We start from the raw sequence: 26,372 nt of genomic DNA on the forward strand, positions 1-26,372 counted from the left end.
AGTGAGATGAAGTTACTATATGATGGGTTATTACACTTTCCTACATGAATGTCCTGATCTAGCTTTACAAGAAGGCTGCTGGAAAAACATGCAGGAAAGCAACACATGGGCTATAGATAAGTAACCTTCCAACACACTCTTGGGGGCAATTACAGGACAGGCCTAGGGCCAGGCTCCAGCCCAAAGTGACAGGTGTTTTGGCAAGGATGCCTAGAGGCCAAAGGGACACAACAGCTAAAGGGACTCTGGAGGGAGAGTTAGGAGTGTGCTGTTTCTGGGGAGAACACCCTGAGAGGAACCAGACACACAGGCCTTGCAAAAATGTCTGAAGCAGTTTCCAGGGGCTGGTAAGCTTTGAGGCAGTTACACATGCTTATAGTTTTAAGACCTATTTCCACTGAATTTCTTTGGTTTTAAATAAATACTTTGCTTTAAAGAGTTTCTGGTTACTAGATACTACAGTCATAGGTGCCAGCAGGAAATGAACTGCAGGCCTTTTGAGGTAATCACCCGTAGTACTTGAGGACTGCAGCCTGGAGCCCAGTCTGAGTGTGGGAAATCTGCATGATTCCACCCTACAGATGATGGGGCGGGGTGGGCAGCGTGGAGCACTATAAGAGGCCAGGAAGGGGCGGTTAGGCCAGTAACTGTGACAAACAAACAATTATCCTAATGAGCATCACCACCTCTGGCTACAACAAACAATTCTTGTAAAGACAGAGAAAGCTGAATGGGATAAATCTGGACTCTTCTTCCAGGTTAAATTAGTGAGGAAAATAAACTGATTAGGGGATTCTCTTCCCCTCTGAAATTCATTCATCTCCTTTAGGCGGCCTTAAAAGATCTTTTCCTCATACATTAGCTAGACACCCCCACATAGTTACATTTCCCACAAATGCAGAGAGAGACTATTCACCCAAGTTTCAGCACTTTTAATATCCTTGGTTTCAGATGGTACAGGAAAGTGTCAGTCTTAGTAAGAACGACACCAAGGGCTGTCTCACACAACTGTTAAAATGTAAATAAGAGGGATTCTAATCTACCCCTTTACAAATGCCGATCTCAGTCTGTGCAAACACTTGGAAAACTACCTTAAAATGACCGCGGTGCCTGTGAAAGGTGCTGCTGGGGGACAGAAGCGACAGCTCAGGACAGAAGGCCTCGTTAGCGACAGCAGACGTACAGAGGGAACAGTAACCTGCAAGCTCCCCCCTCTCATTGCCCTGCCAGCACGCATGCAGCTTGATGAAACATGGTTAGGACAGAGAGTAGTTTAGCCCTCATATCCACTAGGGAGGTGTTAATTCAACCACTGGCCTTGCAGCTTAGATTTGCAGAGAGATGACTGTCTGATATAGATACCTAACCAGTAATATCAACTCATTTCACATAGGCCCCGAATAGCTCTCAGATACTAATGACAGGCTGGAATTAAGCTGAGTTTCTTATCTTTTACTTTACTAACGCCATTTCTTTGACAGCTTTACCTCCGACACCCATTTTGTTTCACAGTTCTCCTTTTGCTCTGGTTTTAGTCTCCCCCCACCCCCAAGCCCATCTTCCTTAATTAGAGATTTCGCCCTCAACAGTGTGATCAGATACAAAACAAAAATACTGTACACTTTTAATTGTAGGTCTCATTTTCTGAAAAGGAATTCTAGGATACAGTGTTCTACACACAGCAAGCTTTCAGCAAAAGGTAAAGTATCCCAGCTGGTGTAAAAATATATTTTAAATAAAATAGAGTTTCTATAGGAGAGCAAACTATGGTGAACATTTCTAATTCTTTAGAATATTTTACAGGAGCCAGAAGCCCAGTTGTACAATCTACACCCTAAAAAAAAAGTTCACGTACAGTCATGCTTCATCAGCTGAGGGCAAGTCTACAAAGCAAAGAATTGGATGCGTTCGGTGCATAAACAAAAGTCGTGTATTTTAAATGTAAGAAAATGTAACCTTCCTAAAATTAAGCCAGCCAATGGGTTAAGGCAAGAAGCAGATTTAATGCAATGCAATTCTAGCCTTGCTCCTTTGGGCCTGGCTCCTGTAACTAATGCTACTTTCACTTGTTGGTTCTGCTGAGCAACTGGGTAAGTCACAGCTGCAGGTGCATTGGTTTCAGCCTAAATTGAGGAAACCGCTGCAGTTGAATGTTGAACAGCTTATCCAATGGAGAGGACACAGTCACAAGATCTCCCACACATTTGTAAGAAAGGGTAAGTCTGCGTCCTTTAAATGCTCAGCACATGTCATCCGACACCTTCAGGCCTTCATTTAAGGGAGACACTGTAAAGTACCCAGTTTATCATGTGTTCTAGGACAAAGCCAGATTTGAACCAGAGAGTTTCCCCAAGAAGGCTGCATGCCCACAGATGGCTGTAGGGCAAGCGGAATGGGTGGCTTCAGTCTCTACCTCTCCACTGGAAAAGCAAGAGGGGTGTTAAAGGAAAATAAGGGAGCCCCTGAGTTCCAGATCCTGAAAGCTATTTGGGCTCCTAACTTCCATTGAAATCAGTGCAAGTCAGCAGCCTAAATAACTTTCAGGACCTGGGCTTGTGTGTTCAGCTACCACAGGAACTGGGTCCAGCAGATGCACCCAGCGTGAAGATGTTACATACATTATCCCGGCAGCTGGCTGTGCAGACTGCACACGGAGTATGAGCAGTTCCTCAAGCGCGTGGCAACTTGGAATGGTAACAAGCTAGTGACTAGCGTGAAAGCCAAGAGTATTACGGCCATATCTGAAAGGTGACGGATTCAGAGAGAGGAAAGTGAACGTGTGGTTTTCACACTACACACATCATTCCCGCCTCACTCTGCGGACAGCACTCGAGAGTATGCAGATACCTCGCACGGGCACAACTTAAATATGCAGAAGGCAAATGTCTAATGCATCTTAGTCTGAGAAGTACGCTTCAGAGAGCAGAACAGTGTAACAATGTTAGTCTGCAACAGGTACCAGTCTTTGTGTATACGGTTCCTTTTAATTAGTAGGAATGCTTATAAATAATTATGGAGACAAGGTGGGTGAGGTGATGTCTTTCATTGGATTAACTTCTGTTGGTGAGACAAGCCTTCAAGCTTACCAAGACCTGAGGAAAACTCCGCGTAAGCTCAAAAGCTTGTGTCTCTCCCCAACAGAAGTTGGTCCAATAAAAGATATTACCTCCCCCACTTTGTCTCTCTAATAACCTGGGACCAACACGGCTACAACAACACTGCACATAAATAATTATGTTCAATTATTTCCATAGCATACTCATTCCACAATCCCTTGAACTTTAAAGCAGTTAGCACTGCACCAGACCACCTTCAAAAGGTGTTTAAGATGGACTCCCTTACAGCAATGAGTATTGCATTAATTCTCAACACCATTAACATGGTTTATGATTATTATACACTTCACTCCATGTCATTGTCCACGCTAACTCCCCTATTCCTATCCTAATTCTGTGCTAGCACAATGCTGCAGGGTTTAGGTTCCATGCGCTAAGCGGGATGGGTACTGAATCAGGTTTTCAATTCAAAGTTTTTATTTAATGAGCATTTCTGATCTTGGTTAGTAGGAAGAGGCTTTAAAAAAACAACCACCACCCTTTAAAACTTTGGGCCGAACTACCCAGTCATGTCCTTTTAAGGGGATCGAAGATTTGTTTTATGTTCAGACATGGCTAAAACTGAACACAATCTCCAATGAGAAAATAATGTATGAAGTGGGACTTAGATAAGACAGGAAGGCAAAATGGTGATTAAAATCTGCCTATCATTAGCTAACTAATGCAGTGAAATGCTTTTAAATACTGTAGATTCCCCATTAGCTGGCAGCCAGCTTTATGAAAAGCTCTGAAAACAACTTCTAGCTGAGCCTTATTTGGACTTGGTATTTAGTGTTGAATGTAACATTCAGCTTGAGTCCCGACACTTGTGCCTGGTCATTCAGAAGTGGGGCTGGTTGCTGTGAGGTTGATCCACTTGTCCCAATCCTCACTTGCCCCTTTTGCTACGGCCTCTCCTAGAAGGAGGCTTTCCTGTGCCCCCCGCTGGCGAGCTTGCAGAAGATGCCACCGCAATGTTGATCTGTCCTTCCTGAATTTCCTGCCTGGTCTCAGCTGGGAGGTGGTTGATTTTCTGTTGTGTTTCTAAGTAGAACATGACATCCCGCAGCTGCTCCTGTATCTCTGTGATCTGCAGGTCCTTCTGCTCACAAGTTTCCTTTAGAACCTTCTCTTCCTCCTTTAGTTTGTTTTGCAGCAAGGCCTGATTTGCTCGCAAACATTTGTTCATTTCCTGTTCCTCCTTTAGCTCATTGGAGAGTTTGGCCACCTTGTTATTCAGCTGAACGCACCTTACACACAACAGACAAGAAGGAAAAAGCAAATGAGACATTGCAGCCACAGTGGCCTAATTATCAGAGGAGTTAAGCTATCAGGGGGGTTAAGTCAGACAAAGTTTATAGAATCACAGAAGTGTAAGGCTGGAAGAGACCCCAATAGGTCAAGTCCAGCCCCCTGTGCTGAGGCAAGACCAAGTAAACCTAAACCATCCCTGACAGGTGTTTGTCCAAACTGTTCTTAAAAACCTCCAGTGATGGGGTTTCCACAACCTCCCTTGGAAGCCTGTTCTAGAGCTTAATTACCCTTAGAGTTAGAAAGTTTCTTCTTACTATCTAACCAAAATCTCTCTTGCTACAAATGAAGCCCATTACTTGTCCTACACTCAGTGGACACAGAAAACAATTGATCACTGTCCTCTTTATAACAGCCCTTAACAGATTTGAAGACACAGAAATCAGGTCCCCCTTCAGTCTTTTCTCACAACTAAACATGCTGTTTGTTTAACCTTTCCTCACAGGTCGGGCTTTCTAAACCTTTTCTCATTTTTGTTGCTCTCCTCCGGACGCTTTCCAATTTGTCCACATCTTTCCTAAAGTGCGGTGCCCAAAACCGGACACAGTGCCAGCTGAGGGTCCCTCATCAGTACTGAGTGGAACAGGGCAACTGCCTCCCATGTCTTACATATGGCACTCTTGTTAATACACTCCAGAATGATATTCGTCTTTTTCGCAGCTGCATCACATTCCTGCCTCTCATTCCATCTGTGATCTACTATCACCCCCACATCCTTGTCAGCAGTGCTACCAAGTAGCCAGTTATTCCCCATTTTGTAGCTGTGGATTTGAGTCTTCCTTCTTAAGTGAAGCACTTTGCACTTGTTTTTAATTGAATTTCATCTTGCTGATTTCAGACCAATTTTCCAATTTATCAAGATCATTTTGAATGCTAATCCTGTCCCCTGAAGTGCTTGCAACCCCTCCCAGCTTGAGGTCATCTGCAAATTTTATAAGCATACTCTCCATGCCATTATCTAAGTGATTAATGACAATATTGAATAGTGAAGCAGCAGGAGGATTAATGTGTCAGGATTCCTTGCCCTTGATTTGTCATGGCAGGAAAATACTCTTTTGGGTTAAAACTGAGATCTAGACATTGGCTAGATGGAAGAATCAGCTGGTACCACCAAGATGCAAGGACAACAAGCTACAGTGTAGAAGGACAATAGAACCTTCACAGGTTAACAGTCATCCCTTATCACACAGGTTTTTCAATCCAGCCTGTAGTTTACTGGCAATGTTGTGTCATCCATTTGCCTATAAACATATGTTCCATTCGCAGTATGGTACAGTGGCTGGAGCAGACTTCAGTTTTACTACGGATTTTCTGGATGATCATGGGATAGTCACCACCTTTATGCCCTAATGTAATCAGTGTGTATACCAGGGATAACGCTTGCTGAACTTCCAGGAAAGTGTGTAAAGCACCATAGAGAACAGGTACTGTACCAGAGCGCTAGGGATTGTTACAAAGACACACACTATGTTAGGCATCTTTAAATTTAGATGCTTCCAAGTTTGTTTTATTCATGGGGAATGCCTCCTTCCAGCTGCTTTCCTTTCTTTGCAGGTTGTATTCCTTCTGACTACACAGCTGACTGGCTTCCACTTCTGAGTGGGCATGGAAGGAGAAAGATTTAATGAACACTAACCAAGCAAACTATGTGGAAAGAGCAGAAGCTCAAAAGCTGCATTCCATGCTACAGCCATTTTAAATACGTAAGACACCCACAGAGGTGGGACGTTGGATTTTTAAAGTCAGGGTCCTTACCACACCAGTTGAGGGTATTAAATATTTATATTCAAGAAGTCCTGAGAACCTGATGAAGAGGGTTTTAAAAAGTCAGATCCAATTTGAGTCTTAAAGTAGTGTGTATAAAAAACAGAGCTAGACAACTTGTTAAAAATCTACTTTTAGAGACACATACTTCCGTTCCACAGATTGTTTCTCTTTAAGTAAGTTGTTCAGCCTGTGCTCCAAATTATCACATTTCTCAATGGTCTCTTTAAATTTAGTCTTCATGTTGTTAATCTGTAAAAACAAACAGACATTTCAAACAGGTCAAAGTCCTGTGCACTTTCATTATGACAGTCATGTTTTCTGAAGCATTTTCTAGACTTTGACCAATTACTGAACCAGGTGAGCAACTGTTCAAAAGATTGAAAGCAGCAGAAAAAAATCCTCCCCCACCCTTAAAAAAAAAGAAAGAAAGAAAGAAATCCCTATAAATGCTGCTTGCCAAAAAAAGAAGAATTAACAGAAACACTGACAAGAGGATAATTGTTATGGAATCTGCTTGTTGAGAAGTGCAACTAAGCTTGTAAAGATGGGGTGGAGGAGACCTTAGTGGACACTAAATAAGCCTGCAGCAAAGCCCTAAATTGCTGCCCTCTTTTTCTGAAGTTTAAATTGAGAGAGAGAGTTAGTTTAGCAATTCACACTCAGATGCTGGTTCCACTTCAGTATTTACTAAGCAGCAGCAGACCTCTGTCATACGACAGTGACCTATTGACATTTTCTCTCAGTCATGCATAATGCAAACGAAAAAAGTTGGGTATGTCCGGGTATGCGTCCTGTTCCAATGTAGCATACAACTAGGCACCATTGCTTCGCTTAAAGAGAGCCATGCTCCAATACGTGATCTGTGGACTAAATATGACATATGAAAAAAACACAAAAACAAACAAGGAATGTCTTTGTATCCTAACCCAGTGAACAAATGATGGCTCAAAGAGGGGAAAGAGAGATGTCATTCAATATCTAATAAAAAAACCTTTCACATACTGGCAACATGGACTGGAACGGACACTGCTTTTTTGAAGCAGCAGCCTTGACAAGTTTAAAAGCCACCACACACACACACTGATTTCAATGGAGCCACTGTGAAAGCAGGTCAGGTTTTATGCTTTCCAGACTTATAGTTTAATGTTTATGCAACTTCTGGTTAATTTTGGGAGGCACACTTGCCAGTGGATAGTGGAATATTTTGTACAGTTAATTCAAAAGGCCCTTATAAGGACAGAGTTCCAGGAACAATTACAGGGATCTTTAGAATAAGAAGCAGTCTTCAGAATACATGTCCTAGTGATTTTAGTTTAAAACTAGAGTTGTATCTACTGTGTTTGCAGCTATTTCAAAGAGGATTTTAACTATAAAACTTTCTTTTACAGACACACAGATAAGGTTCTTCAGCCATTTCTTATTGAAAATCAAGTTTTCAGGACCCACTACCCGTAGCTAATTTTAAATGAATTCTTTATATGTTTATGGAGTGGCTTAACTGCAGATACAGTGCATGATTAATTGGAAGCCACAAAGTTTATGTAATCTTATACAGCATGCAGACAAGGTTCAGCTGAGGATTTATCCAAGAGCTTTGATTCACTTAAAGCACAAACACCAATCGGATCTGCACAGATTACGGATATTTTTTATGTTCTCCAATTTCACTAAAGCTTCTCTGTACCTTTCTGCCCAAGACATTTTGGATCAGTCCTGCCCATAGAACACTCCACAAATCATAGAACTTTAAACACACACATCTTTCTGGGGATGTGCGGAGCAGAGATTATTTTGGCTTTCTTCAGTGGAGCAGGTTAATGTCACAAAAGACTAGGGAGGGCTAGTGTAGCATAGAGTGACATTTCCAAGATTTTCATTTCAGAGCTTCCTAACATTTCCACTAGTTCCACAGATTTCAAAGTCACCAAATTTAAGTCAGGCTTCAATCTGGGTGATGATTTGCCTCCTTCTGCACAGCTCATCAGCAATTTTCTGAGTCGGTGCACAAGACAGGGGAGGGATCTCGGTGCTAATTTCCCTCTAAAGAAGAAAAGGAGCTCTCCTTCATATGGCAGCGTAATTCCCTGACACTAAAACTGCACAGTAATGGCCGGATTTTCAGAAGTGCTGAGCAACCACAACTCCCATTACAGCCAATGGGATCTGGAGGTGTTCAGCACATTGAGAATCACGCCAAGTGTTCAATTAACAAGACTAGGGAAGGAAAAAAAGCTTACTTCTTCAGCTGTATCCTTTTCTATTCGGACAATCTTGTTTTCCCAGTAGATGCGCTGAGATTCCAGCTGGCTTGTAAGCAAATATGAGTACTACAATCATACAAGAGATGCAAAGGTAAATAATTAGGGCAGGTTACCACCATTTCGCAGATGCCAATAAACCCAAAGGGCTTCAGAAATCTAATACGATTACACTGTGTAGAAGCAACGCTCTAAACTTTTCACAGAAGGGGACAAACTGCAGATGCAGTGCACAGACAATGGAAAAAAAAAATCAAATTAACTGCAAAATCTTTACTGCATGCTCGTGGGGTTCCCCCTGTGAGTTTTAAATGGGCCATTGCTAGCGTCACAATAGTAAGCGATTTATAATGAGGGGAAAGGACAATACAAGCACCCTAGGAAAAGGGGTAAGTCCCCTTCAGCTTTTACCTTCAACAAGAACATGAAGTTACCAATCACACCTGCTATCTGCATTTGAGCTACTGAAGGATCTCTGAGTCAGTCAGTTGTTTTCCATTTTCAGGTGGTTTTACTCTACAACTGTACAGGCTTCTAAAATCCTTAAGAAGAGGGATTAGGTGCAAATCTCATGTGATCTGCACCTTGGGAGAAAGAATGGATCTTCAGCTGTGGATAACTATCCTCAGTATTTTGTGCTTTCTTCTGACCAGGAATACTCATTACCAATGCTATTTTTGTGTTTAAAACAAGGACTTATTGCTTTACATCCCATCTTTTCCAGTTTGATCTTTTAGTAAATTTATAATGAGGATTTGGGAAAATATGATAATTTGTTTAGCTGCACACTAACAGACACCAGATTAGGACTTCAATGCTGGTTTAAGCAGGAAGACAAAGCCCTTAAACATTTTCAGTAGACACTCCAAATAGCTAGTCAAGTAAATTCTTTCTACAAATGTTTGATCTAGTTTGCTCTACCAGCAAAGTGTTCATTTAAAAATCCTACGTTAAGTTCTGTTGATGGTTTGTATGCTGAATTTGAACCCAAGGCCAATTAAGATGGCAGAATTCAAGTTCTCAGAAAAAATAAGGTTATAGTGATTTAGCCATAAAGTAAGGTTTTGCACTGAAAATAATGTCACCATGGGATCCTAGAACTTAGATTCTAGATCAAGCATGCTTAGCTTACTTCTGTCTGCCCACAAACTCACCTGGGTTCCTGAAGTCAAACCAGGAGTCTTCCCTTCTCTTGTATCATCACCAGTAAGGAAGGTTCCACTGGCAAGAATGGGCCATCAGTAACACCTCTGCAACTTTACTGAGTTTGCACAGGTGTAACTGACTGAACTTTAAGACCTTTCGGTTGATGATGCACAGAAAGGAACAGAATCCAGCTAACTCTTCGCTGTTGGCTCTGCAGAGCCAAAAGGAGTAAAAAGCAGTAAACCATATGCCATTTTTAGTCACATTTAGAGTTGATGCATGTTTACATATAGCAGCACAAAGTCGTATCTGAAGAAAGCTAAATATTTACCTCTAACTGTAAGGAATCGATTTTTTCGTCCTGACACAAATCCCCCTCACACTCATACTGAACTATCTTCCCATCAGTTTTGCTTGCAACCAGTCGATGGACATAATTATCTAAAGAGAGAAAAGCAACCAAACCAAGGGTAGTTTCAATTTGAGAAAACCCAGGTGTTATAACTTGACTGGAACGCTGGGAAATACTTTACACAGCACAGTTAATCATGCAGCTTGATGCCACAGAGTAATACTGAGGCAAAGAGGTTAGTAATTACTTAATGTATTCCATGTTTAATAGAATCTGCATTGACACTAGCTAAGATAGTTACAAAAGCTCAGTCATGCTTCAGGACAACTTGATCAGGAGACAGGCCTCTCCATTCCACCAATGCTACAGGGTGGCCTCGTGGCATTATGGGTTTATGGCCTCCCACTGAAGCATCTGGAATGGCTTTACTAGAGAAAACAGATGGTCCCAGAAGATGGGACATTAACACTACAAAAACTCCCTTCCAATCTTCATGTTAACTTTATTACTAGGACGGTGTTAAAAATGCCAATGCAGAAAGATTCTGAGAACTATGTCCAAGCAAGCAAGGTTACCGTTAAGAGCAGAAGGAAGAGGTTTACCTCCAGCATAGTCCCAAACTCTGTGATTGGTTAACTGCATTGCATAAGTGTGCTGAGTCTCCTCAAAGTGTTTGTAAGCGTGCCGGCTCACGTAACGACCGCATCCAATGTGCCCACATATCAAACAAATCCAAAGGTTCTGTCAACAGAAGGAGAGAGATTTTGCACATGTATAAGAGTAAAATTTGTTAATGTGAAAAAGGTGCTTGTGTGGTTTTAGAGGCTTGAGAAAGCATCCGGCAAGGACAATTGCTAGCATCCTCCACTGACAGCATGCATGGCTGCTTGTATTTCCAGTCACCTTCCTAGGCAAGGCACAGGGTTTGCTTGTTGTGAAACACCGTGAAGACTAAAGGCAAGACCGCAGAAGTACAGTATAAGTCTACTGAAAGAAGTCTCAGTGCACCAGATGCAAGGGCAGCCCAAAGAGTGACCTTCCCAAAGTAAGGCATCCCAAAAGAACCCTGAAAGCAAGCTCTGAACATCTCCTACGCTTCTCAAAGGTCCTGGGAAGGTTTTTCACACAGCAGGACATCTTTTTTGCGGGACAGTATCCCCTCCCAGTGGGCTGACCCCAATGGAAAATGGGTGCACTAATCTAGCCAGAAGAAAGATGGGCCAATCCAGCAGCCCCGGGCATTAGGGGTTTAGGAAATTAAAACAACAAAAAGCACCAGTGGGATCAAAACTAATAAATCTCACTCATCTCCCACCCCACCTACTTACTTCTTGAACTCCACACTCAAAGCATTTATTCTCTTCCACTGGCTCAGGTGTTTGGCAGTACCTGCAGACAGGACACCTATAACCATAACAATCAAGCAGATATAGTTAGATACACGGAACCCGATGGTTAGTGCTGAGATGGGGAGAAACTGACCATATCCAGGAAGCTTAAGGCAGAGGTTACATCCTAGGGTTTTGTGGGACACTCCCCACCCCAGCCCGTCTTTCAGCTTTTTCCTCACTAGTTTAACCCAAAATTTGCCTTCCTCCTACACAAACCAGCTGTTCTCTCACTATTTATTCCTGTAAAACTGATGAATGCCATTTCTTAAACCAGATGAAGTATCTTGCAATAATCTTAGTTTTAACTGTGATCCAGGAATTGAACAGCTGGGATAAAGCCAGGAGACAAGATTGTCAATGCACCCAGTCTTTTCCATGGAGAATGCAATGCAAGTCAACTGATGTCATGAAACATTACTTGTCCTCAACATTAAAAGAAAAAGGACCCAGTAAAACTCTTCTGTATAGTGAACAATCTGATTATTTTGGACAGCCTCAATTATTACTTCCTTCAATTGACCACCATGATGATTTTGATCTTAGAAGAAGAGAGCTGGAAAAACAAGAAGAAAAGGAGGACTTGTGGCACCTTAGAGACTAACAAATTTATTTGAGCATAAGCTTTCGTAAGCTACAGCTCACTTCATCGGATGCATTCAGTGGAAAATACAGTGGGGAGATTTATATACACAGAGAACATGAAACAATGGGTGTTACCATACACACTGTAACAGAGTGATCACTTAAGGTGAGCTATTACCAGCAGGAGAGCAGGGGGGGGGGGGGGGGGGGGAAGAAGAGGAAGAAAAAACCTTTTGTAGTGATAATCAAGGTGGGCCTTTTCCAGCAGTTTACAAGAACAGTAGGAGGAGAAATAAACAGGGGGAAATAGTTTTACTTTGTGTAATGACACATCCACTCCCAGTCTTTATTCAAGCCTAAGTTAATTGTATCCAGTTTGCAAATTAATTCCAATTCAGCAGTCTCTCCTTGGAGTCTGTTTTTGAAGTTTTTTTTGTTGAAGAATTGCAACTTTTAGGTCTGTAATCAAGTGACCAAAGAGATCAAAGTGTTCTCCGACTGGTTTTTGAATGTTATAATTCTTGATGTCTGATTTCTGTCCATTTATTCTTTTATGTAGAGACTGTCCAGTTTGACATAAAAAGAACATGGCAGAGGGGCATTGCTGGCACATGATGGCATATATCACATTGGTAGATGTGCAGGTGAACGAGCCTCTGATAGTGTGGCTGATGTGATTAGGTCCTGTGATGGTGTCCCCTGAATAGATATGTGGACACAGTTGGCAATGGGCTTTGTTGCAAGGATAGGTTCCTGGGTTAGTGGTTCCGTTGTGTGGTTGCTGGGGAGTATTTGCTTCAGGTTGGGGGGCTGTCTGTAGGCAAGGACTGGCCTGTCTCCCAAGATCTGTGAGAGTGATGGGTCGTCCTTCAGGATAGGTTGTAGATCCTCGATGATGCGTTGGAGAGGTTTTAGTTGGGGACTGAAGGTGGCGGCTAGTGGCATTCTGTTATTTTCTTTGTTGGGCTTGTCCTGTAGTAGGTAACTTCTCGGTACTCTTCTGGCTCTGTCAGTCTGTTTCTTCACTTCAACAGGTGGGTATTGTAGTTGTAAGAACGCTTGATAGAGATCTTGTAGGTGTTTGTCTGAGGGGCTGGAGCAAATGCAGTTGTATCGTAGAGCTTGGCTGTCGACAATGGATCGTGTGGTGTGGTCTGGATGGTAACACCCATTGTTTCATGTTCTCTGTGTATATAAATCTCCCCACTGTATTTTCTACTGAATGCATCCGATGAAGTGAGCTGTAGCTCATGAAAGCTTATGCTCAAATAAATTTGTTAGTCTCTAAGGTGCCACAAGTACTCCTTTTCTTTTTGCGGATACAGACTAACATGGCTGCTACTCTGAAACCAGAAAAAACAAGACTAGCCCCTTTGCTCACCATGAGTGGGGCTAGCCCCCTTGATCATTATCCATCTCACATTTCCTGTTTCATTCTTAATGCATCTCGATTTAGGTCTGTGTCACATATTTGGCTCTTGTGAGAAGTAAGAGCTGTGCAGATAGACAGTGAGGAGCAAACTCCTGGTTGGTGGGCTGCGTCAGAATCATCTGGGTAGTTAGATGTAGAGTTTTCATTCAAAGGAAAGAAAAAGCCACCCTTCTTTCTACAGCCACTTCCTTGTTACTTAGATGTTCTCAGTTTGAGAAGACAGAGCCCAGATTTCCTTACTATCTGCAACAGGATCCTGTGGAGTGTTACACATTCTCATGGGAGGATGCTGCAAATCTGCACTACTGAAGATATTCTAGTCTAGCAAAACAACATAATCAGAAAAAAATTGTCATGCAAGAGATTTAATTTTAGTGAGGAGATGTAGCCTTGTGCAATACACGTTTTAAGCTTTGATATTGTGCCAGTTTTTGGTTAAAAATGAGCTGGGAGGGATCTGGATTAGTCAGTCACTGGCAAAATCTAATTTCTTTAAATTTAAACTGTTTTTGATTTATGAGGCACCAAGCTATTTTTATGGACAAGTTATTAATTCAGTCCTGCTGACATTTTGTGAGAAGTTTACTTTGGGACAAGAGCAATTGGCTCTGCTGAAACATGGCATGCAAAAGAGGGTATACAGTGAAATGTTAACTGTAACAATAAAAGGAACGACGCCACTATAGACAGGAAAGCAATAAAGAATTTGAGGTCGGTTCTGGTATTTAGTTTTCTGTAACATATCAGGCAATCCAAGTTACTGCAACAAATGGCAACTAATTACCAAGAGGAATGCAAAATATGTATGATAGATAAAAGGACTTTGTTCTCATTGGGAGATTCTTTGAAGGACTCAGACATGTTCAAATCTGACTGCACTATCTAAATGGAATGCGTAGAACTAATAAGAGCAAAAATACTCTAAAGGATTAAAGTTAAGTAATTAAAGGCAAGAATACACAAGTTTTAAGGATAAGATCTCTTGAATGCTTCAGCAACACATTTGTAACATTAAATGGCAGTTACACACTACTTCACTCTTTAGTGGAAATTTATATTGCACTTTCCATGTAGTTTCTGTTGCAAGATTCCTTGCAAAGCCTAGCTAATGCTACTCCAGCAGAGGTCACTGTAAAGCCATACAAGGCTGACTCCCTCCAGATTACCGCCTAGGCATATCACAGCTTCCGCACACTCAGCCTCCACTGGATTGAGAAGCAAGGGAGACGCCAAGATTCAGACCAGGATTTTGTGCTTCTATACATAGGTCCTACTCCCCCGCCCCCCCCTTTTGTTTCTAAAAACTTTTGAGTAAGGGGGTCAGGTACAGGCAGCTGGGTACAACTTTAGTTAAAATACAATGCCTCTGGAAAAACCCAGGAGGAGTTGTAATGAAATGGTGATGGTAGCTAGCAGCGCTGCATGCAAGGGATCAGTCTGAATCTGAAGCTTGATCCTGTGCTCCCTGGCTAGAAACATGAGCCCATATCCCCTTGGTCTCAGTCTAGGCCACGTTTTTTCTTGCTGTGCTCTGACTGAAGCAGCCTCCTGTTTCCCATTTGCCAAGTAACCTTATTGGCTTTTGATCCCTTCCCTTCTGCTTTGCTTAGCACTACAGCTAAGATCTCCCCTTGGACACAGTCTACTCTAGCTATCAGGCCCAATTCTTTGTCGTTATTGTAATGTTGAAGTTATATTGAAAATGCATCAGAACAGAGACTTTGTGTTGCTTTGGAAACATCTGAGACAAACACCTATTGCACTACCCTTCCCACACAGCCACTGGAGAGGACACTGACTAAATGTAGATAAGGAGAAGCTGAGCTGTGCAAGACTGGACAGACGATGGGGTCTCTGTGTCGGAAACAGTGAAAACTGACATCTCTATCCTACAGCATTTTAAAATTCTTCGTGTTGCTCTGCAAATAGCTCATGGCCATGAAGAGACAGAGGGAGCTTTATCCAACTATCCTTGTCTAGGAGATTTATCTTCTGTGCCTCCTAACAGGGAAGGCAAAGATCACTAGGGCTTGGAGCAGCTCCCATCCCTGCAATAGAGACACAGAGCTGGTCCTGTCAATGTGGACAAGGAAAAGCTTCACCACACCTTAAACACACTGCTTTGAATCAGGGGAATAAAAAGCCACTTACGTGGTGTCTTCCCAGCGCTGCAGACACTGGCTATGAAAGCTGTGGTTACACACAGTGGTAAGGATCCCGTTCACAGACTCATCCATTCTTTCCAAACACACCGTGCACTTTGGCAGCTCCGTCAGATCCATTACAGGAAGGCTGGCTCCCTTCACAGGAAGAGGAGCACAAGCTTATTGCTGCTCACACCATATGCTATAGGTAAGTCACATATGTTTAGCTACACAACTTCTTACCCTACTGCTTCGTAACTGTGGGGGCTAGGGAGTAAATGGATTGTTTAATGTTCCAGTAAGTTTAAATGCAGACAGAAAATTCAACCACAACAGTGGCTAACCTTGTTAGCTATTTTGATTATTGGTCTAACCATTGACAGTGCACAACTAATACTCAACTGTATGCATGGCAAAACATTTCAGTGATTTTTCCTAAACGTCTGAGACGAGCTATGTCAGAGACATGACTAGGAGCCAGGCTTCATGGGTTCTATTCCCAGCTCTGGTACAGTCTCTGTGACCCTGCTCAAGTCACTTAATTGCTCTGCTTTAGCTTCCCCATAGGGATCACATTAAAACGTATTCCACGACACAGAGGTGTTGCAAGGATAAGGGTGAAGAATTACTGTGTGTTAAGATACCAGCTGATAAATCTGAAAGGAAAATAATCCATTTGTTTGGGGGAAATGCTTTGCTTAGCTATTCTAGCCCCGACATTACTGATTCAGAACATACAACTGTCTCTCAAAAACACAGACATGATATGGTAAATGTATCTGCACCATGCCCAATTCAGATTTCGGGAATCACTAAGATCTACTACAAGAGTGAGGAATTTGGACCTGGAGAATTTTCAGTGATCACTTATTAGGGCTAAGCCCCATCAGGTCAGAGAATAAGTCATTCTCCCCTATGGAAGTACTGCAACAATCAAAGGCAGAGTTGGGGTTGCAGCAGTTAAGTATCCTCCAGCCCCACAGACAGGCCTGCCCTGCCCACTCCCAGATAATCCTATTAAACCACTTGTAAAATATCAGCAAAAGAAAAAAAAAACACACAAAAAACTTACATCTTCCGATTTGAAGACTTCAGCCCTCTCCACATACACCAGCTGGCACACGTCTTCTTCTATGGAGTTGAACTGTCGACCGTTGCATGCCATATAAAAGCTGTCAGCATCAGCCTATGCACAAACCAAAGGAAGCCAGTTGACGAGGAGTAAGGCAAATGAGACTTTTCCAAGTACTAGGATATTACCAAAAAGAAAGCCATTTCATAGGTTAATCTCTTGAGCTCTCCTGTTAGTCAGGATCCCTTCATTTCCACACTGGTTTCAGCAGAATAGTTTTCTAGTTGAATTGGCAGGAAGAACTGAAGTGCACAATGAGATCAGCTATTATGATCTTAATATTCAACAGCGATAGCCACTCTCTCTTTAGCATCAGTTTTGTTCCTAGTCAGCAATTCAGCACGGGTGGAAAGCAAATATTGTCTCTCTGCAAAAACTTGGAGTAAAAGGATTGCTGCAGAGGGCCCTATTCAAAAACATTCACATTCATGTAGGTGAAAAGGATGGCATATAATTTAACTGGAAAGAATCCATTTAACTTATGAGCAGCTCAGATATTTGTTGAGCCACCAATAATAGAGGACGACTTAGAAAGAGGCACTCACAGACATCAGGCCCAAAACTTTACCTGCCTCAGAACGATTAGGAAGCCTCACACTCAGTGCAACATTTTAACATGCTCGGATATTCCAGTAAGGATCCTACCATCAAGTGATGCGAGCTAGATTTCAGGGCATTAGCTCTTCCTTGCCCCCCCAGTGCTTTAATGGTAAAATATGAAGTGATTCCAGTCTGTCCATGTCATTGTTTCAAGTTGCTTCATATATAAAAGCCATAGAGCTCCACAAAACAAATAATGATGTAGTGTAATTCAAATGGCCTTTTGCTGCATGCAGCAATTGCCTTTGAGGTCCTACTGGAGCAGAAATCAGCAATTTTTGATAGACAAATGAGAAGTTGCCAAGTCAATTGACTCTAGACAGTTCTGCTGAATTAGTGCAAGATTGCTTGGAAAATGTCTAGTGCAAACAAAGCAAGTTGATATCGAGTGGGTTTCTCTGCAGTTCTGGGTGCATATACAACATGTACACAACACATATAGGAATTTTAGCCTTGTGAGAACCCCATGGATGAGAACTACAGTATTCAGTCATCTAGTCCACCTCACCCAAGTTTGAGAGAAAGGAAGCTTATTTACACAAAGTACGTTTAGTTGTCCTGCTGATCTTGACAAATGCCCCACTCTCCTCAGAACAGTGGACTAAATAGGTAATGGGTCCTCTCAATCCTTAATTTCTATTCAAACTAATGCCGCCACACTGATCAAGCTCTTTCTGCTCTGCACTATGCGCTCATGAAGATATCAGAGTATGTTTATAGGCATGTTGTACTTTTCTTCCATCCTTGTCTATTTACTACAAGCACAGCCATTTCTGAAGCACCAGAGAGCAGTATATTCTAGATTTCAACACCCCGTCTGCTGTGAGAAAGTACGAAGTAAGATAGAGAGGCACTTGCTTTCATAACAGCCATTCAAGATGCAGGCCTAATTCCAGGCCTACCAGGCTCAGTGTTGCTTTAAGGAAAGATTGAGAAAGACATTTCGCTTTACACAGCAAGAGGATAAGGTGTGTGATCTCAGATAACACAGCAGACCACTGAGGTTGGATAGCACCTTCAAATAGTATCTATAAAGCAGTATGCAAGCCATTTCTAAAACCGTACCTATGGCAAAGGAGTCTTCTAATATCTTAGGTTTTACCTGTGTACTAAACTTTATCAGCACCATATACTGGTTTGGAGTGGAATCTCTGATGATTTTCATATGTTCAATTACTTCATAGAATGAGGCCACAAACTTCATAAGGTCATGACTGGTCATTGTAGCAGGGACTGTGAGAATACATAGCATGGCGCTGCGCCTTACATCTTCTTTTAAGGAGGTCATCTTACTAATAAGACAATAATTAGACGGTCTTAAACTGAGGTCAAATTAGACATCCTATTATAAGACAATGCCATTTTACATAGAAGACAAAAGAAAACTTGATGCTTCATAATTCAAATGGTTAGCTATTAACATTATTTTAAACACCAACCTCAAAGCTCTTTACATATTTGCAAGCATTTAAGATTTAACAAAAGGTTGTGGTAACAAATCTAAAAATGCCCATATAAATTTTGTCATGAACCATTTGCTGAAGATATGTGCAGCACTGGAAGAGACAGATCATCCCCTTCAAAGTGACATCTGTAGTTCTAGAAAAGTAGTTGGAACTTGCAAACCACAAATGCTCAAAATATTCCTAGAGCAAGTGAGCCACGGTTATCACTAAAAATGGAGTATGCATACAACATGTCATCGTGTCCCGGTAACTTTCACGATGAATATCGGAGACTGACATTCTCATTCAGCTCCCCAAGGTATAGAATTGTGCTACTATAAAAATAATAATAAAAAAAAACACATTTTGAAAGTGCAGGTTCTCTCCCTATTTCTGCTGTAGGAATTTGAATGCAGGGATATCCTTCAACAGAGTCCTCTCAAAACCAGTCTGTCTGCAGCCGCTATTTTTACTTATCTCATTGCTTCTAACCCTGGCACAAGCATGCACTCAAAAGTGACTTTACCCATGGCTGGAAGGCCTGGACCTGCTTCAGGTTCTGCCATTAATGCAGCTATACAATTCAGGTGGTACTGTAACCCTTTCTGGGTGCCAATATATGGCACTGCCAGTGTGTCACTGCTCTGCCAGCCCCAGGAGCAGCAGCCCCAGTGGTTACTGACTCACTCTTCTGGATTGCAGTATAATTCTATGGCACTGTTCCCACTAAGTCTATAATTAGTTAACCATGTTCTTACTTTGTTTTGTACAGGTGCATAATGCCATGAACTATTTCAACTGATGGATTCCCACTGAAGAAGGAAATCTGGTCAGGAAGTTGCTTAGATGGAGAGTCTGGAGCAGCCTCAACACATTCTTTAGTTTGACCATCACGTTTACTTTTATCGTCAACAGATGAAGCCTCTGAAGATTTTCTTCCTTCCATTGCAGCTTTTGTCTCATCTTTTACAAATCAAAAGCTTTCAGATTACATACCACACGTCAGAAACATCAATTGCACTTTAATTGTCATCTTAATGTACAACAGAGCAAGCTATTAAGTCAAATAATTCCCTTTCAAAACAGAATTACAGACACTTCTAAACTATGGGGTCTGGATATACAATAAACATCAACATAGCTACTAAGCATCTTTAATCATCAGCATTAGAGAGCTATTGGCAAGGCCCCGGGGTGCTGTGAAGCCAGCTAGACAAGCTCTGAAAGGTGCCATGCTAAGTTCTGCAGCACACCTACTTTTCTACAGTTAAAAAACAGATTTTATTGAATTAAATATGAAAACAAACAATGTCGTCAGGACAATTTTCCTTGGGATTTGTTTGGCTACAGAATTTAATATCACCTAGTTTTGAATTTTCTCTCCATTCTGAAGTTAGTTTTCCAGAAGCTATAGAATTTTACATTAAACAATTGAGAGAGTTTTGAAATCTGCCTGCTAATCACGATAGGGTACTCTGATGGGCACGCACACAAACGAGCGTACGCTTTGCGTTTACTGGCAAGTGGCTGTCCCTGCTGGGTAGTGCTTTGCCGGATGAAATAGATTCGCCTATCCGCTCCCAAAAAAAATTCTTAAAAAAAGCTGGCATTTTCTTGCCCTTACATTTGTAACACAATAGATTTTGGTCGATGGCCACTCCTGCATGCTCAGCACTTTGGAAAATCAGCCCAATTTTAAATACTTCTAAGAGACAATTTATGCAACAAATTGTAGCATAGCCATACAAATGTACCAGAGAAATTAACAGGACCAAAACCTCCCTTTTCAAAGTTTTGGAATGGGTACCTGGATTGGACTTTATGGTCTCTATGATCATATCTGTCATCTCTCTGCGACCAATATGCTGGTGAATAATTGCTGCTTTTTCCATAGGTGCCTTTTCTTCTAGACAGGCTCTGGCTGAAGCTAGTGATTTTTCTTTGATTTCCTCATCAGACATTTCAGTGGCTAAGTAGAAACAATGATTAATGTCATTGGAATAGCTACCCAGAAGCAGAAACAAACAACTCTACTCAAGCAAGGGCAGAACAGACCTGCGTAACAACAGCAATTAGGCCATTACTAGCTTATTACATTAATTCTTGAAACTGCTTTTATTCCTTCTTCTGGCCAGCAAAAACATGAAACAGAAGAGCACCGTTCCAAGAATATATTTTATTTCCTCTATAACAAAAGTGTGGTCTGTCACTCTTTAAAATAATTTATCTCTCTATTTTATATTAAACAGATGTGAAGCTAAAAAAGGGCAAAATGTAGTTAGATATTAGGACAAGTTAATCATCCCTCCAAACAGTGCACTTAACCAACTCTGAGGAGTCATACGAGCACCATCACTGCATATATATCAGTGGCAGCTATCGCCAGGTCAGATTTCACAGGGTCTTTATCTGGTAACAAAGAGAGTCTTGATTTATTATCCTTTATACAGGAGAGTGGTCCCTTTTTAGCCACTCCTGTCAAATTTGACTGCATTTATCTACCTATACCCCAATGCACTTTGGAAAACACTTTTAATAACCGTACTAAGCGTTTAGTCTCAGAGCCATTGATGAGGGGACACCCCCCTGCCATTTGCTGCTGCCACAAGTTTTAGTTTGCCCAGAGCAAAGTTGTTTTCTTTTAGAAACTGCAAAACAAAGTGAAAGCTTAAAAAAACCCCCAAAACATGTTAACCCTTCTCCTTCAACGGGCAGGGGGGGCACCTGCTTTCACACCCCAACCCCCTTCAGAGATCTGCGGACAGGCACCCTTCTCCCCCAGCACCCCCCGCCCCGAAGGAGACAGACACCCTGATCCCCCTCCCATCAGTCCCCTTCCACTGCACAAAACGAGGTACAGAAAATCCTGCTCCCCTCCCACACATAGACACTCGCCCCCAGCCCTTGCTCGGGGGGAGGGAGACACCTTGCTCCCCCTCCCCCACCGGCCGCCTACCCTTGCACGAGGCGGGGGGGAAGAGGATACCCTGCTCCCCCAGCTCCATCGGGGGGTCACCTTCCCGCCAACCCCCTTAGATCAGACCGTCGGGGGGGGGGGGGAGGAGCGACTCGCCAGCCCCAGCGGAGGGAGACCCCGCCACGCCCGACTCAGCGCCCCGCGCCCCTCTTCTCTCCCCCGCCGCCCCGGCACCCCCTCCCCGGGGCTCACCGGCCGCGCTGTAGGGGAAGCCGGCGGGCAGCGGGGACTGCTCGGCCAGCTCCAGTCGGATCACAACGAGTGACACGCTCATAGGGGCCGGGGATCCCGGGCCGGCGGGGCCCGAGCGGGAACAGGCCGGCCCCAGCACAACGCCGGGGATTGTGAGCCGCTCGCTTCCGCCCCCGAGACCTTTGCCCTCTGACCCGCCGGGGTCACGCAGGCGCTGCGCAGGGGGCCCTGGTCACGTGAGATTCAATTCCCTATACCGACGGGTGTTGTTGCTAGGAGAGGGCTCCCCCCGCTGGGGCCGCAGCCTCGTTTCGCTGAAGGTCAGAGGTCACCAGCCGTTGTGGTACTAACTCCCCCGGGGCCTAGGGGCGGAGGTGGGCGGGCTGGAGATGGGTCTGGGGAGGCTGGGGGCACGGCTGGGCTTTGTGGGGGGCACAGGGGGGATACAGGGGGGTGGGCCTTGGGGGGACACGGCTGGGCTTTGTGGGGGGCACAGGGGGTGGGCCTTGGGGGGACACGGCTGGGCTTTGTCGGGGGAGGCTGGGTGCAAGGTGGGGAAGGGACTTGGGGGGAATGGAGTGGGGCCTTGCTTAGGGACGGTGCCCAAGGTAAATTTCCTCCCCGGGCTCAGGTGTGGTGAGGGTAGAATTGAGCAGCATGAACAAGGGTTTGTGGGCTCTGGGACGGCACAGTACAGGGGAAATTGTGTAATTGTGTCAGCTGCTGTGCGAAGTTGCTGTATCACGTTGACACGGGGCCACCTGCTTGGGTGAGATTCCTGCACACTGTCTCCCTTCTTTTTCCCATGGACCAGCAGCTGGAGGGCAACATGATCACCTGTCCGGAGCCTGTATGTTACACGTGCTCAAATAGTGTTGTGATGGGCACCTTAGAACAGTGCGTAATAAAACTGTGATACTAATAAAATTGATACTACGCTTGAACTCAGTCCAAAGTGTAAGTGGTGTTATACAAAGAGCTCAGTGCAACTACTTATAATCTGAAGAAGAAGCCAGAGAACCCTAAATATATGTCTCTAAAACATTCCCTTCCCCACACAGAGTTTTGCAGAATGGGCCTTAGGAGGTTTATCCAAGCCTCTTATTTCCAGTGTGCCAGAACATCAGGAATCCTAAAGCACGTACGATACAAACCTTCAAGTTTGGTACAGTGGAGGCATTCAGGATCAAGTCTCTATAAAGCTGTAATCTTTGACATGGGGGGAGTTCTTCTCCCTTCCCCTTACCGGATGGCTGTAGGTGAGTATTTTTGACTGGACATGTTGACTGGAGTAGCTGACTAGTGACCTTTTTGTGCATTTAATATAAGTATATTTCACATTTATTTATAACTCTTATTGATGTTTCCAATACAGTGATGGTCAACTTTACTTCCTCTTTGGGGACTTACATGACATGATGGTGGTGGTTCCAATTCCCAGTGAACACTCATACACATCATCAAAACTATTAAAGTTGACATAGTTGGCAATCTTGTTGGCATTTGCAGGTGGGAGGTCAAGGGTTGGGGGGGGTGTGAGGATTAAACTGTCCTGTAGTGCTTCCGACTACTCTATGAAAATGAACTAATCCTTTTACCCTCTAGTACAGGATTGAGGCACATTGGCAGGATGGCTTGGGGGAAACTGTTACTGTATCTCTTCTATGGGTGCATAGAGGACATCAGACACCCGGGTTATCAGTTCAGCACCTTTCATGAATGCTAATATTGCCTTTTCTGTGCTAGACTATATAGTAATGCCAACTAGTCTTGAGGGATTTCAGTTCCATTAGTAAGGCTAAGATTTAGTCACTGGTATTTTTAGTAAAAGTCATGGACAGGTCACAGGAAATAAATGAAAATTGACGGCCCATGACCTGTCCATGACCTTTAGTATATAAATACCTCTGAGTAAAACTTAACAGCTCCTGGGGCCCCAGGGCGCCACTGCTTCTGATGGCTAGCCCCTGCATTGGCCACGGGCGCTAACTACTCCCAGGCACCCGCTGCTCGGGCACTCACCGAGCCAGCTGCCTGGGGCCACCTGCGCAGTGGCTGGTGCAGCTGGCCCCGGGACCGCTGCTCCGGCGTTCCCCAGGGCCAGCCTGAGGTCACAGAATCTGTGACTTCCGCAACCTCTGTGACGGAATCACAGCCTTATCCATTAGGGCTTTCCCACTCCTGACAATGTTATAAGTGCTGTCTCCTCACTCTGCTACCTTCCTTTATTTAGAATGGGAGGTGCGGAATCGTATTCCACGTGGCACAATCAAACAAGCCTTAATATCTGGAGGGGAGAACAGGCCCTGGCTGAGGTACATGAGAGGGGAGCTGACATCAGTGGAGTTCTTGCACGAATTTGGACAGCAGTGCTCTGAGATTGTAAGCCAAGCTCCCAGCTTTCCTGCTTGATTCTCGCTGACTCCTCACAGGAGAATGGGGTTTCGTGCAGATCCATTAAACTGTATAGAAAGCATAGAGCTAACAAAAGATAATTTTTAAAAGAGTCCTGTCTGTAGAAGGTTCTGTTACTGCTTCCACTGCTGCTTCATGTATAGCGCTGGGACAGTTGTGGACTTTTCTGTCCACAATGCACTTTCTGATAGCATCTTCTCATGCATTTAAGAGACATAGCTGTCCACTCTATCTGCCTATCTAGATTTTTACACTGCAGTCATTATTCTGTTACTTTAGCAGAGGCTGCCTTAACCTGGTCCCCTCCCTTCTGCCTTCCTTGCGTCATAGCTTTTTTTCTTAGTTTTTCCGCTTCCAGTGCCATGAGAGCTATTGTAGATGTGTGATATCCGCCTCTGATGAAGGGTCAGCAGGGAGAGAAGAGAAGTAGAGGCTCCTCAGCAAAAAGATCACCTCCAGGTGGCAGAGACTGACTTTTGCTGATAGTGCCTAGGGGGACGTTCTTAATGGCTAGAAGCAACTTTCTTGGTGGAGCGTCTGTAGCTTCAGTGGAACTTGCACCATGCTCCAGAAGCTAACATACTCCGTCTGTAGTGGAGCAAGGTTCAGCTTTTCAACCAAGCCTTTGTCAAACAGATCAGTCTAAAAGGAAGGCTCTTTTTCTGATTACTGAGTTGTAATGAATGGCTTTATTTGTGATCCGCCCTGATGCTATGGTAGAAGCGCAATATAAATAAATAAGGGTCTCTAGTTGTTTCTCTTCCCCAGGGACATCTCTTTAACACTCAACTCTTCATTTCCTTCCTTCGTAGAATTAGTAACCTAAGGAACTTTTATTTATTGTGTTTGAGCAGTTTAGCTGGAGAGCTAGGCTGACTGCCTTCTGTTACAGGAGGAAGTGGGGCAATAAGCTAAAATGATCAGCCAGTCTCAGGCTATGCACAAAGTTTCACATTTTCTTCCATTTGCTGCTGCTGATCATTGTTGGGGTTTCTCTTGTTTCTTAGGCAAACTTCTCTGTTCCAGTGGACTCCTTTCTCTCTGACCTAACCAGTAGTCAGATGTCAAAACAGCTCCCCATTATGACTGAAGCATTAGAGTGTATCCGGGCAGAAGGTCTTAAGACAGCTGTTCTAAGCAACAACTTCTACCTTCACAGTGGGGTGAGCTTTTTGCCCCTAGACCGAAACCAGTTTGACGTGGTAAGCCTGAACAGATTAAAAAATGCATTTATGTAGCTAGATTTATAAAAAGCACTGAGCAGAATTCTCTAAGTGCAGGTCCAAATTAAAGATAGTAGAACAGTAATATAGTGTGTTAGTGTAACACATGGTGTGTCTTCAGCTGCATCTCCCTCTAGTGACTAGCCCATAGCAAGGGTTAGAGTGAGCTCCAGCCACCTGTGCATTTAGTGGATTCATTACAAAGAGGCCCACAATTAGCTAGTGTATTACATATCTAATAATGCCTGTAAAAGGCTTAGAAGATGGAATGCTCTAACAGTTCCAAAGCTCTGTTCATCTCAAAGGGTCCCAGAGAGTACTTCACACACTGCATACAGACAGCCCCTGAAATGCTGTCATATCTGGGGAGGTGGACAGCAGCCAGGTAGATAGCCATCTCAACAGTTGGAGAGAGGAGTGGAAATTTTGGCCAGGGACACAGGGGCAAGCCTTTGGTCTTATCAGAGGTTGAACGAGGCAAGCTGGTGCTGATTCAGCAAGCTATTTATTTATTTATATTTATTTATTTATTTTATTTATTTTTGGAATGCTGCCACCTCATGCTCTAGAATCTAAGCTTAAATCTAGTCGGGGGAGCTTTTCGCTCTGCCATGGACTTATCAAGAGGGATGGATTTTAAAGTAAAGTATTTTGGCTGTCTTCAGTGAATGTTCTCTCTCCTGTGCTGTATATGAACACAGATGCTAAGCGTGAGCAAGGAATGTGGACAGCATTGTGAAGTCTGAAACCTTTGATGTTCAGACTTCAAGTCTGTTCTATATGAAATGATTAACCTTTCCTCTACTGCTCAGTGGAATCTTCCGTCATTGAATGCTCCAGACACAATAGCTTCATCTTCAACTCTCAGATAGCCAGTTGTGTACATGTTCACTTCATAGATAGGTACAAT

The 26,372-nt window shown here is 43.3% G+C and overlaps 2 protein-coding genes across 8 annotated transcripts in view; one reads left to right on the forward strand and one right to left on the reverse strand.

The window, feature by feature from the left end:
• Positions 1-917: 917 nt before the first annotated feature.
• Positions 918-21,996, reverse strand: BRAP (BRCA1 associated protein). Of its 2 annotated transcripts, XM_077835248.1 has the most exons (12): positions 21,825-21,996; positions 20,463-20,624; positions 19,414-19,618; positions 18,313-18,502; positions 16,551-16,664; positions 15,486-15,634; positions 11,258-11,333; positions 10,532-10,670; positions 9,909-10,018; positions 8,411-8,500; positions 6,319-6,422; positions 918-4,345 (listed from the first exon to the last, which is right to left on the reverse strand). In XM_077835248.1, exons 1-12 carry the CDS (start codon positions 21,904-21,906, stop codon positions 3,985-3,987), a joined length of 1,782 nt encoding a protein of 593 aa, XP_077691374.1. In that variant the 5' UTR covers positions 21,907-21,996; the 3' UTR covers positions 918-3,984. The 2 variants fall into 2 exon arrangements, with proteins under 2 accessions (XP_077691374.1, XP_077691376.1); XM_077835250.1 differs by lacking the exon at positions 21,825-21,996 and having other exon boundaries at positions 19,414-19,635; positions 20,463-20,594.
• Positions 21,997-22,061: 65 nt separating this feature from the next.
• Positions 22,062-26,372, forward strand: part of ACAD10 (acyl-CoA dehydrogenase family member 10) — a 30,404-nt gene continuing 26,093 nt past the window's right edge. For 2 of the 6 annotated variants that reach the window (XM_077834719.1, XM_077834723.1), the window contains exons 1-4: positions 22,062-22,144; positions 22,886-23,083; positions 24,058-24,206; positions 25,247-25,441. In XM_077834719.1, the coding sequence (XP_077690845.1) occupies positions 22,897-23,083; positions 24,058-24,206; positions 25,247-25,441 (531 nt within the window). In that variant the 5' untranslated portion in view covers positions 22,062-22,144; positions 22,886-22,896. Of the gene's footprint in view, positions 22,168-22,477; positions 22,782-22,885; positions 23,084-24,057; positions 24,207-25,246; positions 25,442-26,372 lie in introns of those variants that run through there. The other 4 variants (XM_077834720.1, XM_077834722.1, XM_077834721.1 and 1 more) reach the window with 4 other exon arrangements.

The sequence above is a fragment of the Eretmochelys imbricata genome, chromosome 15 (assembly GCF_965152235.1).
Source record: "Eretmochelys imbricata isolate rEreImb1 chromosome 15, rEreImb1.hap1, whole genome shotgun sequence".
Lineage (NCBI taxonomy): Eukaryota > Metazoa > Chordata > Testudines > Cheloniidae > Eretmochelys > Eretmochelys imbricata.